Here is a 15,139-nt window from a genome sequence, read left to right as displayed (position 1 = left end):
AGAGATCTTCAGCCGAAATACTTGCATTTTATTCTCTTTTTTCAATGGCGGTGATTCCCGTAGTTTTTTTTCTTCGTTACGATTTCTCGTTTTGTACTATTACAACAAAATTGACACTCATCATAAAACAAAGTCAATTGGCTAAAAAAAATACGGTCCTCCCCTCGCCAATTCTGTTCAAATATACTTTCGTTTATATTTCCTAAAAAGAGATACAAAATGTCAGGAATAATTTTATTTATCCAGGAAATGTATGAATTTTATAGATGCGACATCTTGTGACTATTCCTCTCGTACTTTTTGACCTTGACCTTCTTGGGCCTAGAAAATAATAAAAGTGATTAGATACAGTTATTGCGACTGTTAAATCTTACTCAACAGAGTAAGAAGCTTTATACTTTACGATCTATAGTGGCCATTATAACAACTCCTACAATCGCCATTTGTTCTCCTTTTTACGCTTTTCATAGTTATATATTTACAACTTAATCCATTTCTAACAGGGCACTTTTTATATATAAGAAAATGTTGTAAATTAGCTAGGCTGTATGACAGCATAAAGGCTATTCGGCCAGTAGGAAAACAAAGAAATATTTTGCCTGTACACAAAAAGGAGTCCTTGGTGTTCAAAACCGAAAACATTTGAAACAAAACAATTTTAAAAAGGAAAGAATCTAAAATCATAAGAGAAAGAAAAGAAAAATGACAACAATATATAAAATAACTACTCCGTATTATATTAAGCCGTGGTTGTCACATGATGTAGCTTTTTTATAAATTCGTTTAAGTATTTATTTTCCTTTTCTTTTGATTTAGATTGTTTTGTTGTTTTTTTTTCAATTTTTCTTCCTTAAGAAATTCGCTGGCTGTTTTTTTTTTTGTAAATTTCACAAATATTTTCCTCAGATCCAGATATGGACTCGAAATAGGTACATATTCAGACGTTTTGTAGTTTTGAAATTTACAAAAAAGTGAACGCTTTAGTTGCTAGATTTAAAAGTAAATCCAAATCAGCACCTGATTTTCTACTGAATTCGTTTTCATTAGTTGTCTTGAGATTTAATTTACATTTTTTGTGTACATGGATTGGTTGGTAGTTGAGTGTCTTGTTTCCTTTTCATTTTGATTTTTTCATCTTTGAGATAGACAGTTTAAATAGTATATTACTTTTACTATTAAAACAGCAATTATTCCATTCAAAGCATAGCTTACCATGATGTCTCACTGCCAAAAACAGACAAACGGAAGAGCTAAATAAATAAATATTATTTATTCATTTATAGCCTACTATTTATACTTTTATACTATTTATTTATACTCAAAGGTAGCCTTCAGGATACAGAGCTTTAAACCAAAGCAAGAAAAGGGACTTTAAGGATCTTTATCAATTTAAGGGACCAATAGGGGCCTTCACTCGATTTTAGGACTTGGTGGCCGTCCTGAAATAAGTAAAAACCTTTATTATTATCATCATTATGGACAGGCTCACAAAAATGATTCGAGGCTCAGGACACAAAGGCGTATTACCTCCATCCCCACAAAAAGGATGTAACACCATCGACACAAAAAAAGTAGGAACCGTATTTAGTAGTAATGAAATAATACGTGTGTAAGAATAAATATAAAACAAAATAACCAAAATATTTTGCACAACAGAAGAAATATTGGTATTTCGGCAAGAGCCTAACTTGCCTATTTGCACTTGCTTGTTTCAACAGCAACTTTTACTTTAATTTCGTTTAGAAATATTTTCCCAAATATCACATATTTTCTTATTTTTTTAAGTTGACATTTAACAAAACAAAAGCATAAATTCTGAGAATTAGTAAGACAATGTTCGACATAATGCACATTCAACATTATGTCTATTTTACTCGCGACACTGGCCTTCACAGCTGCACATAGAGAAAAAGGAAAAAAAATACACTCGAATAAGATGCAGAAAAGAGCGTCAATAACTAGAAAAAACTGAAAGCATGCACACAGAAAAAATTCAAGCAAAAGACGTCTTGGTAAAATATGAGATTCCCCGTCCCATCCTAAGTAATTCTTAATACTCTGTATCAAGGGCGGATCCAGGATTTTTTTCGGGGGGGGGGGGGTTACTAATTTTTGACTCAGCTTTCGACTAATTTTACTGATTTTTACCTAGGTTTTACTAATTTTCGACTTATTTTCGACCCGGTCAAAAATTTCGGGGGGGGGGGTTCAAACTGGGTAACCCCCCCCCCTGGATACGGCCTTGCTCTGTATGAGTAGGAGAGAAGAGTAGAGAGATATTTTTATTTATAACACATACATAAATAAATATCACAAAACAGCGCACATACCTGGTGGCATACTTTAGCGCTGAAAATATTGCCAACGAAAATACACAGCCATTTTATAACTAAATTTTACAACAACGCAAAAGAAAACCCTAGTGAACAAAATACTTAGCATGTCATAAGATATTTCTTCACCAGTCTTAGAAATGTCGCTTGTTGCTGCATTCTCGAACTGATACTGGAATTGAGTTCCAGATTTTTGGGCCATTGTGACGGATGCTGAAACCCGCTCTCGATGTCGGGCGAATTTCGCACGAAAAGTCTGAACAATGCGTAGTAGGATAATTATGAAATTGAGAATTCGTTGGAAAAATGCCGGAGAAATTTACAGGTAAATGACTATATTGATAATCGTGACAAATACTAGAGATAGAAATTAAATGAAGTTGGTCCAAAGAGAAAATTCCTGAAGAGAAAATTCCTAATAGGTGTCTAACTGAAGATCTGCAATCAACATTAAAAAGAATCCTCATTGCTTTATTCTGAAGTATTTGGAGAGATTTGAAAACAGACGAAAAGGTAGATGCCCAAACCAAAATGCAAGAGAGATAATGCGGGTGGACGAAAGAATAATAAATAGATTTTAGAATAGCTTTAGGAAAGAAATGACAAAGACGAGTTAGCATGCCAATATTTCGGGAAATTTTTAACGACAGTGTTTTTACATATTTATGAAACGACAAATTTTCATCTAAAATAATCCCAAGATATTTGAACTGATCCACCCGTTTTCATTCAAGACCATTCAAGAAAAGAGAGAACGTATCTGACACTACTGATCCAGTTCGCGAAAATAACATATATTGGCATTTTTTTTTCATTAAGAGCTAGTAAATTCCTTGAACACCAATCAGATACAGTTAGTAACGTACTTTCGAGGTTCTGGAAAAGAACTGATAGGTCCCGGTGAGAAGCAAAAATTACTACATCATCAGCAAACATTATAATTTTACAAAGAGGCAAAACTTCTGGCAAATCATTTATAAAAAGAATAAATAGAATAGGCCCAAGGACAGAGCCCTGAGGCAATCCGTATTTAAAATGTATGCTTTAGTTCCACTTACATTCGTAGTTTCCGCGGCTCCATGATATTTCGTTTCTGCAAGGACTTAAATCGATCTGTAATTAAGTCTCCCTCAGCACGGACGCGTCGAAGCGATCCAGAAATTTCTTTGCTCAAATTAATCTAGAATAAAGAGAAAAGAAGTTAACCAGAAAATATTTTTTTGACCAAGCATAATATGAACCAACCCAATCTCGAGTTACAGAGTTGTTGAAATGGTCAGGGTCATGATTTTGATATGTAATTAATTAAAAAAACTTTTCCCACAAAATAAGTTTTTTCAAACAAAAGTAAAGAACTCCATTAAACCAAAAATGAACAAAAATTGAATAAAATAATCTACCAAGCATACAACTACCACAAATCAGTATCAATAAATAAATGAAACCCAAAACAAACAGAAATTAATATAAATAACAGATTCAAACTCAAAACGAGCAGAAATTATGTGCATTGTCAGTTTAATATACATATGCTGATATTTATTCCTTAAAATCTTAATTAATTTTTGATAAGTAAAAACATTTAAAAGAATTTTTTCAGTAAAGTACAAATTTTTATTCAGGCTTTTAAAAACCATGAGGTTTAAAACCCTACTCATATTAATTTCTGCTCGTTTTGAGTTTGACTCTGTTATTTATTTTAATTTCTGTCTGTTTAGGGTTTCATTTATTTATTGATACTGATTTGTGGTAGTTGTATGCTTGGTAGATTATTTTATTCTATTTTTGTTCATTACGACTTACTGACCCTTTTGTACTTACGACCCTTGTCCTGAGGGCTATGGGGAAAGAATTGTCATCCTCGAAATAATTTCCAGACCTTTCAACTACGTTGAACAAAATGGCCATTTCAAAATGTTGATCGGAAATGTTTGGGGAAATGATGGGCGTGGGGGGGGGGGGGTTGATTCTCCCTCCGGTTACTTAAGACAATTAAAAAGGGCAATAGCCCTCTCAATTTCCAATCGAAAGAGCCCTTTTTGAAGTTTTTACGACAACGCTTTCTATAAAAAAAAATTATATGCCCTCAGGACATAACTTACAACCTTAGCCCTGAGGGCTGTAGGGGGTTGTCATACTCAAAAACATAATTTCCGGACCCTTCAACTACGTTTAACAAAATGGCCTTTAACAATTCAACTACGTTTAACAATATCAATATGTTAATTGGAAGTGTTTGGGGAAATGATCGGCGTGGGGGGATTCGCCCTCAGACCACTTTTGACTATTAATAAGGGCACTAGTCCTGTCAATTCCCAATTGAATGAGCATTTTTTGAAGTTTCTACGACAGGGCTTTCTATAAAAAAAAACCTTATATGCCCCCAGAGCATAACTTACAACCTTTGCCCTGGGGGCTGTGGGGGGTTTGTCATACTCAGACACAATTTCCATTTTGTTCAACTACGTTGAACAAAATGGCTATCTCAAAATTTTGATTGAATGTGTTCGGGGAAATGGTGGGCGTGGAAGGGGTGTTAGTTGCCTTCCAATCACTTTCGACTATTAAAAAGGACACTAGCCCTTTCAATTTCCAATCGAATGAGCCCTTTCTGAAGTTTCTACGACAACACTTTCTATAAGAACCTTATATACCCTCAGGGAATAATTTGCCCTGAGGGTTGTGGGGGAGGGGGTGTCATCCTCAAAGACCTAATTTCCAGAACTTTAAACTACGTTGAAGAAAATAGCTATCTCAAAATTTTGATATTATGTGTTTGGAGGAACGGTTGGCGTCAGAGGGGTTAGATACCCTCCAATCACTTCTACTATTAAAAAGGGCACTATCCCTTTCAATTCCAATTGAATGAGCCATTTTTGAAGTTTCTACGACAATACTTTCTATAAAAAACCTTATATATCCCCAAGGCAAAATTAAAACCCTAGCCCTGAGGGATTTTAGGGGTTTCTCTTCCTAAATAACCTAATTCCCGGTACTTTAAACTATTTTGAGCAATATAGTTATCTAAAAAATTTGATTGAATGTGTTTGGAAAAATGGTGGGCGTGAGAGAGAGAGGGGGGGGCTTAGTTGCCCTCCAATCTCTTTCTGCTATTAAAAATAACCCTTTCAATTTCCAATCAAATGAGCCCTTTTTGAACTTTCTACGACAACCCTTTCTATAAAAACCTTATATGTCCCCAGGGCATAACTTACAACCCTTACCCTGAGGGCTGTGGGGGGGGGGGGGGTTGTCATCCTCTAAGACCTAATTTCCAGAACTTTCAACTACGTTGAACAAAATGACAATCTCCAAATTTTGATTGGATGTGTTTGGGGAAATGGTGGGCGTGAGAGGGGCGTTAGTCGGTATCCAGTCACTTTCAACTAATAAAAAAGGCACTAGCCCTTTCAATTTCCAATTGAATGAGCCCTTTTTGGGCTCATTTTCTACGACTAAAATGACGACTACGTTGAACGACAAGTTTCTACGACAACACTTTCTATAAAAAAAAACCTTATATGCCCCCAGGGCATAAATTACAACCCTTGTCCTGAGGGGTGTGGGGGGTTTGTCATCCTCAAAGACATACTTTCCAGAACTTCCAACTACGCTGAATAAAATAGCTATCTCAAGATTTTGATTGGATGTGTTTGGGGAAATGGTGGGCGTGAGAGGGGGGTTAGTTGCCCTCCAATCACTTTCTACAGTATTAAAAAGGACACTAGCATTTTCCATTTCCAATCGAATGAGCCCTTTTTGAACGTTCTACGACAATAAAAACCTTATATGCCCTCAGGGCATAACTTGCAACCCTTACCCTGAGGGCTGTGGGGGTTGTCATCCATCCTCAAAGACCTAATTTCCAGAAGAGCATTAGACCTTTGAATTTCCAATCGAATGAGCCCTTTTTCAGGTTTCTACGGCAACACTTTCAATAAAAACCTTATATGCCCCCAGGGGCATATAAGGGGCATCCAACTACGTTGAACAAAATAGCTATATCAACATTTTGATTGGATGTGTTTGGGGAAATGGTGGGCGTGAGAGTGGGGCTAGTTACCCTCCAATCACTTTCTACTATTAAAAAGGGCACTAGCCCTTCCAATTTCCAATCGAATGAGTCCTTTTCGAAGTTTCTACAAAACTCCTTCGACACGAAGTGCCCAAGTTTAAAGAAAGAAACCAAAAAATTATAAATAATACACTGTACCAGCATCGTTCTTTACTTAGGCAGCGCTATTGCGCTGTCTATAATCATAAAAAAAAATTCATAAATGATTTTTTCGAACTTCTGACTATCTGAGCTGAGGTATCTCACTCCATTCGTCACTCGTCCCCACTCGTCAGGATAGAATGCGACTTGAAGTAAAGAAATAGTATTTGGGGAAATCTATGAACTTCAATTGAATTAGCTAGCTCACATTGAAACAGACCGTCCCTGTGGAGCAATCCATCCTATTTAATCCTTAAGATATTTCTTAATTTTACATGTTTCATAACTAGATATGTGTGGCAATTAGGAGATGTTTTTAAACTGTGCGGATTTGTGGATATGAATAAAGGAGTCACTTGGGGTTTTAGGATAATTAGGGGATTTGCAACCTATTGTCGTTGATTATGGGTGATTAGGAGAACACCTATTCGGTTTATTACCGTTATTAAATACAAAAAAATTTTTTTTTAACTGAAAGTAAGGAGCAAAATTAAAACTTAAAACGAACAGAAATTATTCCGTATATGAAAGGGGCTGGCCCCTCCTCAACGCCTCGCTTTTTACGCTAAAGTGTTTTATTGTTTTAAAAAATAAAGTTGTGAGACAGAGTAAAACTTTAGCGTAAAGAGCGAGGCGTTGAGGAGGGGACAGCTTCTTCCATATACGGAAAAAACCTGTTTTTTTATATTTAATTTCTGAAAGTTTTTGAATTAATACAGGTTTTGATTTTGGCTCATCCTACATGAATAATTCAAATAACATTTTCGTATTAATTTTACTTTTTTTTGGTTAAATGGCTATCTCAAAAGTTGTTTAATTTTATTTACGAACGTTTTTATTAGTAATAAATATACGTAAATTACGATTTAACTTACCTAAAAAACTTCTGTATTCGTATATTTTTATTACGTATATTAGGAAGTTCGCCCCCTAGTCAATTATGTCGCTCTTTACGCTAAAGTTCAAATTTGGTTCCAATTCTTTAAGAATGACCCCTTAATCACAAAAGCCGTTAATTAGAATAAATAGCTCTGATGAAAGTACCAAAAAAAAAACACTTTAGCGTAAAGAGCGAGATAATGACTAGGGGGCAAACCCAATGATATACGTAATCATTTCTGCTCGTTTTAAGTTTTGAAGTGCTCCTTAGTTTCAGTTGAAAAACTTGCTTTTTTTAATATTTAATTTTTGATCGTTTTTTTAAATAATGCTGGGATATCTGGTGCCCCCTTCATAACAATGTCCCTTCCCCCACGAAAACTTCCTCCATGGAAAAATCCTCCCAAGTAACAACCCCGACCCCCCCCCTCACTACCAGAAAAAATCCCCCCTGGAAATGTATGTATACTTCCCAATAACCAATGCTATATGTAAACATTGGGCAAAGTTCGTAACTTGCAGCCCTTCCTTTGAGGACTATGGGGGATTAATCATCCTCAAAGACATAGTTATTATATTTTTCGACCATTCCGAACAAAAAGGCATCGGGAGACTTTGGGGGAAAAATGAGCGTGTGAGGGGGCATAGTTGCCGTCCATTTTTTTGATCACTTAAAAAGGGCACTAGAACTTTTAATTTCCGTTCGAATGGGCCCTCCCACTACATTTTAGGACCACTGGGTCGATACGATCACCCCTGGAGAAAAGAAAAAAAAAACAAATAAACATGCATCCGTGATCTTTCTTCTGGCAAAAAATACAAAATTGCACATTTTTGCAGTTAGGAGCTTGAAACCTCTACAGTAGGGTTAAGTCATGCGCTGAATCTGATGGTGGGATTTTCATTAAGGTTCTATGACTTTTAGGGGGTGTTTTCCCTTTTTTTTCGAAAATAAGGCAAATTTTATCAGGAACGGTAAGATTAAACTTGATGAAATTTATATATTTGAAATCAGCATAAAAATTTGATTCTTTTGATTAATATATTGATACAATAATACTTTTATTTAGGGTTTCGGTTACTATTGAGCAGGGTCGCTCCTTACTTACAGTTCGTTACCACAAACTGTTTGATTACTTCCTTATTCATTTTAATTTGTTGATGAATTTCTGTAAAAGTGTTTTCTTACTCTCTTTTCTCACTTATCTTACTCTCTTTTATCAAGCTGCTTATCATACTACTTTTTTTTATTGCTTCATCGTACCGTACTGTATATTTAACTTCTGTATTCGTTTCTGTTTACTTGGTATTCAGCTTTACTGTTTTGACTCTTCCAACTAATTCTTTTTTGTTTTAATCTCTTTAACTATCAATAGTTTTAGAGATGTATCTTATTCATTAATTATACTTTCTCCTTCTTGAGTTTACTGACGAAATGATCGGTTTCATGTCTAAAATTCATTCTTTATTCATTTACTCGTTCATTCTTTACTCGTGAGAGACTTTCTTGAAATGAAACCTTATCTTATATTAACTTTATACATTTTTTATCAGACCAATTTTTTCGTAACTTTGGATTTGTGTGCAAGCTATAAAGTTTTTTTTTACTTTCACTCTAGATAATACATATTTCTTACTACTGCTCCCATATTAATTTTATTGTTGGTCAATTTCGTCTAGTATGTTCAACTATCATCTTCAGTCTCTTCGAGTTTTGCAAAATAGCACATCTCATCGTAACATTTGTATTGTTTATACTCTAGAAAAAGGTTTTTTTTTCTTTTCTATTCTATATGATGCGTATATCTTACTGGTAAACTTTCATTTATTTTATTTTAGGTCAATTTAGTCTAAAACGTTCAATGTTCATCTTCAATTTCTTCGGGTTTTTACAAAATAACGCAATGCGAGTCATGGCTGGTTGGCGTGGTAATGCTTTGGTTAAGACTGTATATAGAGGAGGCTTTAAGAGGCAACACTATCGTTGCCTCAGTAAGGAGCCACGTGCCTTCAATGCAGTTTTTTCCAACCAATTCGTATAATAATATAATAATATCTATTTCTAATATCTTACATAAAAAGATACATAGCGGAGTAAACACTTTAGAAAAAAAAAACATAATACAAAATGAAAATCAATAACATGAAATAATAACATAAATCAGCAATAACAATAAAATTAAATAATGAAATTAATAAAACAAACGGATCAGACCGTGGTGAGGCGACAAACGCCGATACGCCGTTCCCTAAAGCTCTTCGCGTAAACCAGTCAGCTTCTCAGAAATATTCGGAGGATAGAACTATCTTTCGGTTCCTATACCAAAGAGGAAGATAGAGAAGAAATTTACAGAAGGGGAAATAAGACGCTCGAATATCACTAATATCCTTTTTCGTAAAAATAGGGCAAAGCCCAGAAAGGTAAAGTAAAGAATGATTTGAAATTGTAGAATAAAGCTTACCAAGGGCAATGCGAATTTATTGCCCTCGATTTGCTACAATTTATAGTAACCAATGTGGATCTTCGTTCTAGCATCCCGGACAGGACGCTCACCAACAGCTTTACGATTTTTGGGTAAGTGTAAAACCCAACCACCGCATCAAACCAACATGAGGGGCAGACAAATTTTAGAACTTAGAGGTATAAGAGGGGATGGAAAATTGAAAGAAAGATACTCACATTTATCAACATTAAGCGAAAGACCGATTTTAGGAAAGGAGTAAGAAACTTCATAAACCATATGCGATAGACTGAGTTTGGGCTGGCTAATTAGAAGAATATCATCAGCATAAGCAAGATAGGAAATATCAGTCAACCCAATAAAGCACATAGAAGAAATATTCTCAAGAATACTAGAAATACAAAATTTAAAAATTCTTGGAGATAATACTCCACCCTGCCGTACACCCCGACGAACAGGAAAAATAGAAGAAGAAAGGGAACCGTTAGTTTTAATTCAAAAGAGTTACTATACCAAAACTTAACTTCGTAATATGCAGAATAATCATAGTTAATACATTTTCCATGGGGGTAGCATTTATCTTGACTTCTTTCATTGTTTTCCTTTTCTACCAAATTTCTGAAAAAAAAAAGCATGGATTTGATAAGCATTTTCTCAGTTTCCAAATTCGTGCTGAAACGAGTGGGATCTTCAAAATTTGTTTATAGATACCACTATATACAAACGGCAGTGGCGTCAATACAAATTAAACACCATCAGTGCCATCTAAATTATTTGTCGTACCACATGAAGTGAGAAATTAGGTTAGGTTAGGCTAGGTTATGCAGATAGCGGTTGGGCTTGTTTGTTTGATCACGTTTTTAAAAACTAAACGAAGACTTAGAGAATAGACACAAAAATTCAGTCATTTGGTAAAAAAAAAAATGTGAAGATAAAGGTTACCCCCATGCAAAATGTGTTAACCATGATTATTCTGCATATTATGAAGTAAGAATAGTTTTCTTAGCCTGTTTCCTTATATCCAGTGAGCTATCTTTACCATGCCGTGACTATAAAGAGAGTAAAGGGCCTGATTGTGTACAGCACCATCGAAAGCCTTAGAAAGATCAAGAGCACACCCTTTAGCTGAAGCATCTTGAAGAAGGAAAGCCAGAGGTGAGCGTGCTGGCAGCCGATGCCAGGCCGAAAACCGAGCTGGTTCTTCCCAAAATTAGCATTCACATTAATGAAAGGAAGTAGGATATATCCAAGAATTTTACAAAATAACAAGCAACCGTGATAGGCCTGTAAGAAGAACCGTAAAGTGGGCTCTTACCTCATTTAAGAACTGAAGTGACTATCGGCACTTCAAAATACAAAAAACTATCAGGAGCAAGAGAACAACAAATGCATAAGTAGTATGGAAAAGCAACTGTAAATAGAAAAACAAAGACGAGCAGTTTATTTTTAGATGATAAACACTAATTCCATCTACATCAAGAGAGCTTGATTTCAATTTCTTAATAGATCCAATTATAGCATCAACAGAAACGGGAAGAACTTGTGCCTGAATCAGGGAAGACGGGAGAGCCGAATCAAGAAATGTCGAATAAAACGTATGCATTGCATAATTTACTTTGCAAAATATAATTGAATAGTGGTCAGACCACGCAGCTGGCGAGATGGGGCAATTAGGATTTTCTGAATTATCTATTTCAACTGAATTAATCACTTTGTCCCATTCTTTCTTATTGGTAGGACAATCTAACCCTTTTTATCAGCTTGATCACAGATATCTCTTAAACACCCGCTTAGTTTTTTGCTTTATTTCAAACTCATTACCGGAAAGTGGTCGACCGTTATCAACCCATACGTGCAGCCTCAATTTGGCTTTATTTTCAGTTTTTGGCTTTATTTTCACAATTTTCAGTTCAGGGTCACACGACCAGAATGGTTTCCTTGCACTTCTTCTCACTCGCGCCTGAGGGACAGCAGCCTCCTCAACTGTAGTAATGATTCAGATCATAATTGCTTTCAGTAGAGCGAACACTCAGATGGAGTAGAAGAAAAGGATACGCGTAAAGAACCATAGAGCATGGTGTCAGGGTTGAAATATATAATGACATATTAGCATTTTCCATTTACTGCCTGGGCTGTAGTATTTCTTCTAATCGAAAAGTAGAGGCGATAACGGATGGTGATCAATATCTAGCTCATCTTCGTGGACATACACTGTTGAAGATGCAAAAAAAAGACTGGGAAGAAATCACAAGACCAATATCCCATATATGCACATACGAAAAAGATAGATCCTTGGCAATTATTCTGTAATCGGGAAGACTGTTAAGTAGGTTCACAGTACGAACAGAATCAAGCCTTATATCAGTGTTCATATCTCCAATAACAATAAATTCGTAACCAGTTAAGCAGGACAGTTCTCCAACTTGTACATGCATTGGAGAATTTATTATCGGAGGTCATATACTTCCCATCGTGGGGCAATATGACGGAGACAGGAAGCTTAGGTGTGTTTTATAATACATGCTAAGCCCTTGTGAGGCCCTCCAGAAGTAGATTTAGCATTTGTTCTGAAAACAAAGTGATCAACACTCCGGCGAAGGAAATTAACACTCGTTCCTCTCAAAAGATGTTTCTGAAAGTATACAATGTCAAACTGACTGTACAGTTCATCAATGGCTAGATCTTTGCGTTTCGTTCCATTAATATTAAAAGACACGACTGATACTGATACATTAATTTTTGATTTTTGATTTTCATTTGAAATTTTCATTTATCAAATAAATTTGATAAATTGTTGATAAATAATTTGTTTAATTATAATTACAATTAATTTTAATAACAATAACAAATTTATTTGATAAATTTTCATTTATCAAATAAATTTCATAAATTTTTGATAAATAAATTTGATTAATTTTCTGATAAATTAGTTTTCGGCAACATGTGACTTACAATTGCTTTCAATTTAGGGCATGCGAGGCTAAACGAAACATGATTGCCTCCACAGTTCGCACACTTAGGTAACAAATTGCAAGGCGAGTCTCTATCTGAGACATGGGGACCGGCACATCGAGCACATTTTAGTGTTACATTGGAACAAGACGACTGAAAATTGTCAGGGGACCAGCAAATAGTACAGCAACGGGAAACCGCCTTCAACTAAAAAAAACACCTAGGGTTTCGCGCCCTACTTTGAGGCCGTATCTGAATGCTTCGGCTCTTGACGTTCCATCAAAGAATTCAGGTTTTACTACACGGCAATTCCCAAGCCTAGATGCACCAGAAACACCAGGATAGGAAATCAGGTGAGATAATTCAAAATCGTTCGGAATTCCCTTTAGGAGTCCGGTAAACTTTTTGGTTCGGACTTCCACAGAAGAGCCAGTAATCGCACCAGTTACCGACAAACGGGAATATTCAGCAACTAAATTATCTATATTGATAATCAGTTAGTCACGTACGGGACAAATAATAGTGGTTGATTCATGACCATCTATCTGATCTAACACAAATTTTCGTTTTATTGGAGCTGAGAGAGTAGAGAGAAGGTTCGACACAACAATAGTAGCATGCAAGCGGGAAATTGTAGGTTTTGGCAGTCGCGGGTAATTCAATTCGTAAGCATCCAGCTTAGTGGCAACGACCTTGAGTAATTTTCCCACAAGATTCACCTCTGTTGAAAGCCAAGAGTAAGCAACATTGGGCAAATGGGAACCTCGGTAGGAGACTTGATAACATAAATCCGAGTCCATACCTCCTCAGAGTCCAATTTCCCACAAGATTCACCTCTGTTGAAAGCGAAGTTTAAGCAACATTGGGCAAATGGGAACCTCGGTAGGAGAGTTGATAACATAAATCCGAGTCCATACCTCCTCAGAGTCCAATTTCCCACAAGATTCACCTCTGTTGAAAGCCAAGAGTAAGCAACATTGGGCAAATGGGAACCTCGGTAGGAGACTTGATAACATAAATCCGAGTCCATACCTCCTCAGAGTCCAATTTCCCACAAGATTCACCTCTGTTGAAAGCCAAGAGTAAGCAACATTGGGCAAATGGGAACCTCGGTAGGAGACTTGATAACATAAATCCAAGTCCATACCTCCTCAGAGTACAATTTTTTAATAAGGTCAAGAATGTCTTTTACATTATTTGCAGAAGCTTTCGTACCGAGGCGCCGGGGGTAATTATCATTAGGCACAACCTTCGCCCAAAATTCTTTTTTCACATTAGCAATAATACTGCATTCAAAAGTCTTTTACGTGTTGAATAGCATTCCCCCCTGGTATTTAATATGTATATATATTTTTTTTAAAGCTAACAGTGGTTGTATCAAGCTAAAACTTTACTGAAGCAACTTACCTCGATAGGTTGAGGCTCAAACTTGTGTGGACCGAGAAAAAGTGGCTGATACGCTTTCATTTCTTTCCTCTTAGCTCGCCTTTCTGCAGCTTCTTTTTGCCTTTTCTCTTCTGCTGCTATTTCTTTTCCAATTGATTTAACTCTATAAAAGAAATAAATCCGAAAAAGGTTAAAACAACAAAAGTCACACACAAGTTGACTTGCTAGTAAGAAAACACCTGCAAACCCTTTCCTCACTCCTTTAACACTAAAATACATAAAGTTAAATATTGTATATTCTCTAGAATGGGACCCTCTCCTAAAAGAATTCTTCTTTGAGCCCTTGTCCTCCACTAAAAGAGCTTCTGCATGATCCCCCAACCCTTCACCAAAGAGAGTGTGTGGGTGCCCTTAAAAACGAGCAAAAACCAATACATACCTTTTAAAATATCAAAATATGTCAGAAACAACAAATTCTGATTTTAATCACCCAACAATTTCCAACCCCTTTCCCCCTCATCTTTGGGGGCTTAAGCTGTGTGCGATGCAAGACCATGATCAAAACTTTGAAGGGCTGACCACTCTCCTCACAAAACTATATTTTACTAGCTTCGAGTCAAATTGGTTACCCTATTTCCACCGAAATGATTGCAAAAAAAGTTTAAATACAAGCATCATCTTTTGAAAATCTTTTGAATAGTCAAGTTTTTATTCGTGTTTGAATATCACAGTTTTAATCACAGTCGGAAATCAACAACAGATATTAAAAAAGAAGAAGAAGAAAAGCTACCTCAGTTTCAACAACAAGAAGAAGAAAAAAAAAGTTCTTTGGTTTCAACCAACCAAAAGTAATGTCGAGACTTTAAAGATGGATGAGTGTTCACCTAGAAACCATATAATTCCACTAAAGA

General features: G+C 35.8%; 1 protein-coding gene across 1 annotated transcript in view; it reads right to left on the bottom strand.

Moving 5' to 3' along the window:
* Positions 1 to 220: 220 nt before the first annotated feature.
* The window catches only part of LOC148950715 (ribosome biogenesis factor Nop53), a 57,053-nt gene continuing 42,134 nt past the window's right edge, over positions 221 to 15,139 (bottom strand). The window contains exons 7-9 of the mRNA XM_089091927.1: positions 14,250 to 14,391; positions 3,392 to 3,513; positions 221 to 321 (exon numbers count right to left, since the gene is read on the bottom strand). Coding sequence (XP_088948053.1) covers positions 261 to 321; positions 3,392 to 3,513; positions 14,250 to 14,391 — 325 coding nt within the window. The 3' untranslated portion in view covers positions 221 to 260. The remainder of the gene's footprint in view (positions 322 to 3,391; positions 3,514 to 14,249; positions 14,392 to 15,139) is intronic.

Source organism: Artemia sp. Qi Xiang Cuo, chromosome 7 (genome assembly GCF_049724085.1).
Source record: "Artemia sp. Qi Xiang Cuo chromosome 7, ASM4972408v1, whole genome shotgun sequence".
In the NCBI taxonomy this organism is placed as follows: Eukaryota; Metazoa; Arthropoda; class Branchiopoda; order Anostraca; family Artemiidae; genus Artemia; species Artemia sp. Qi Xiang Cuo.
This window is presented reverse-complemented; position numbering and strand designations above follow the sequence as displayed.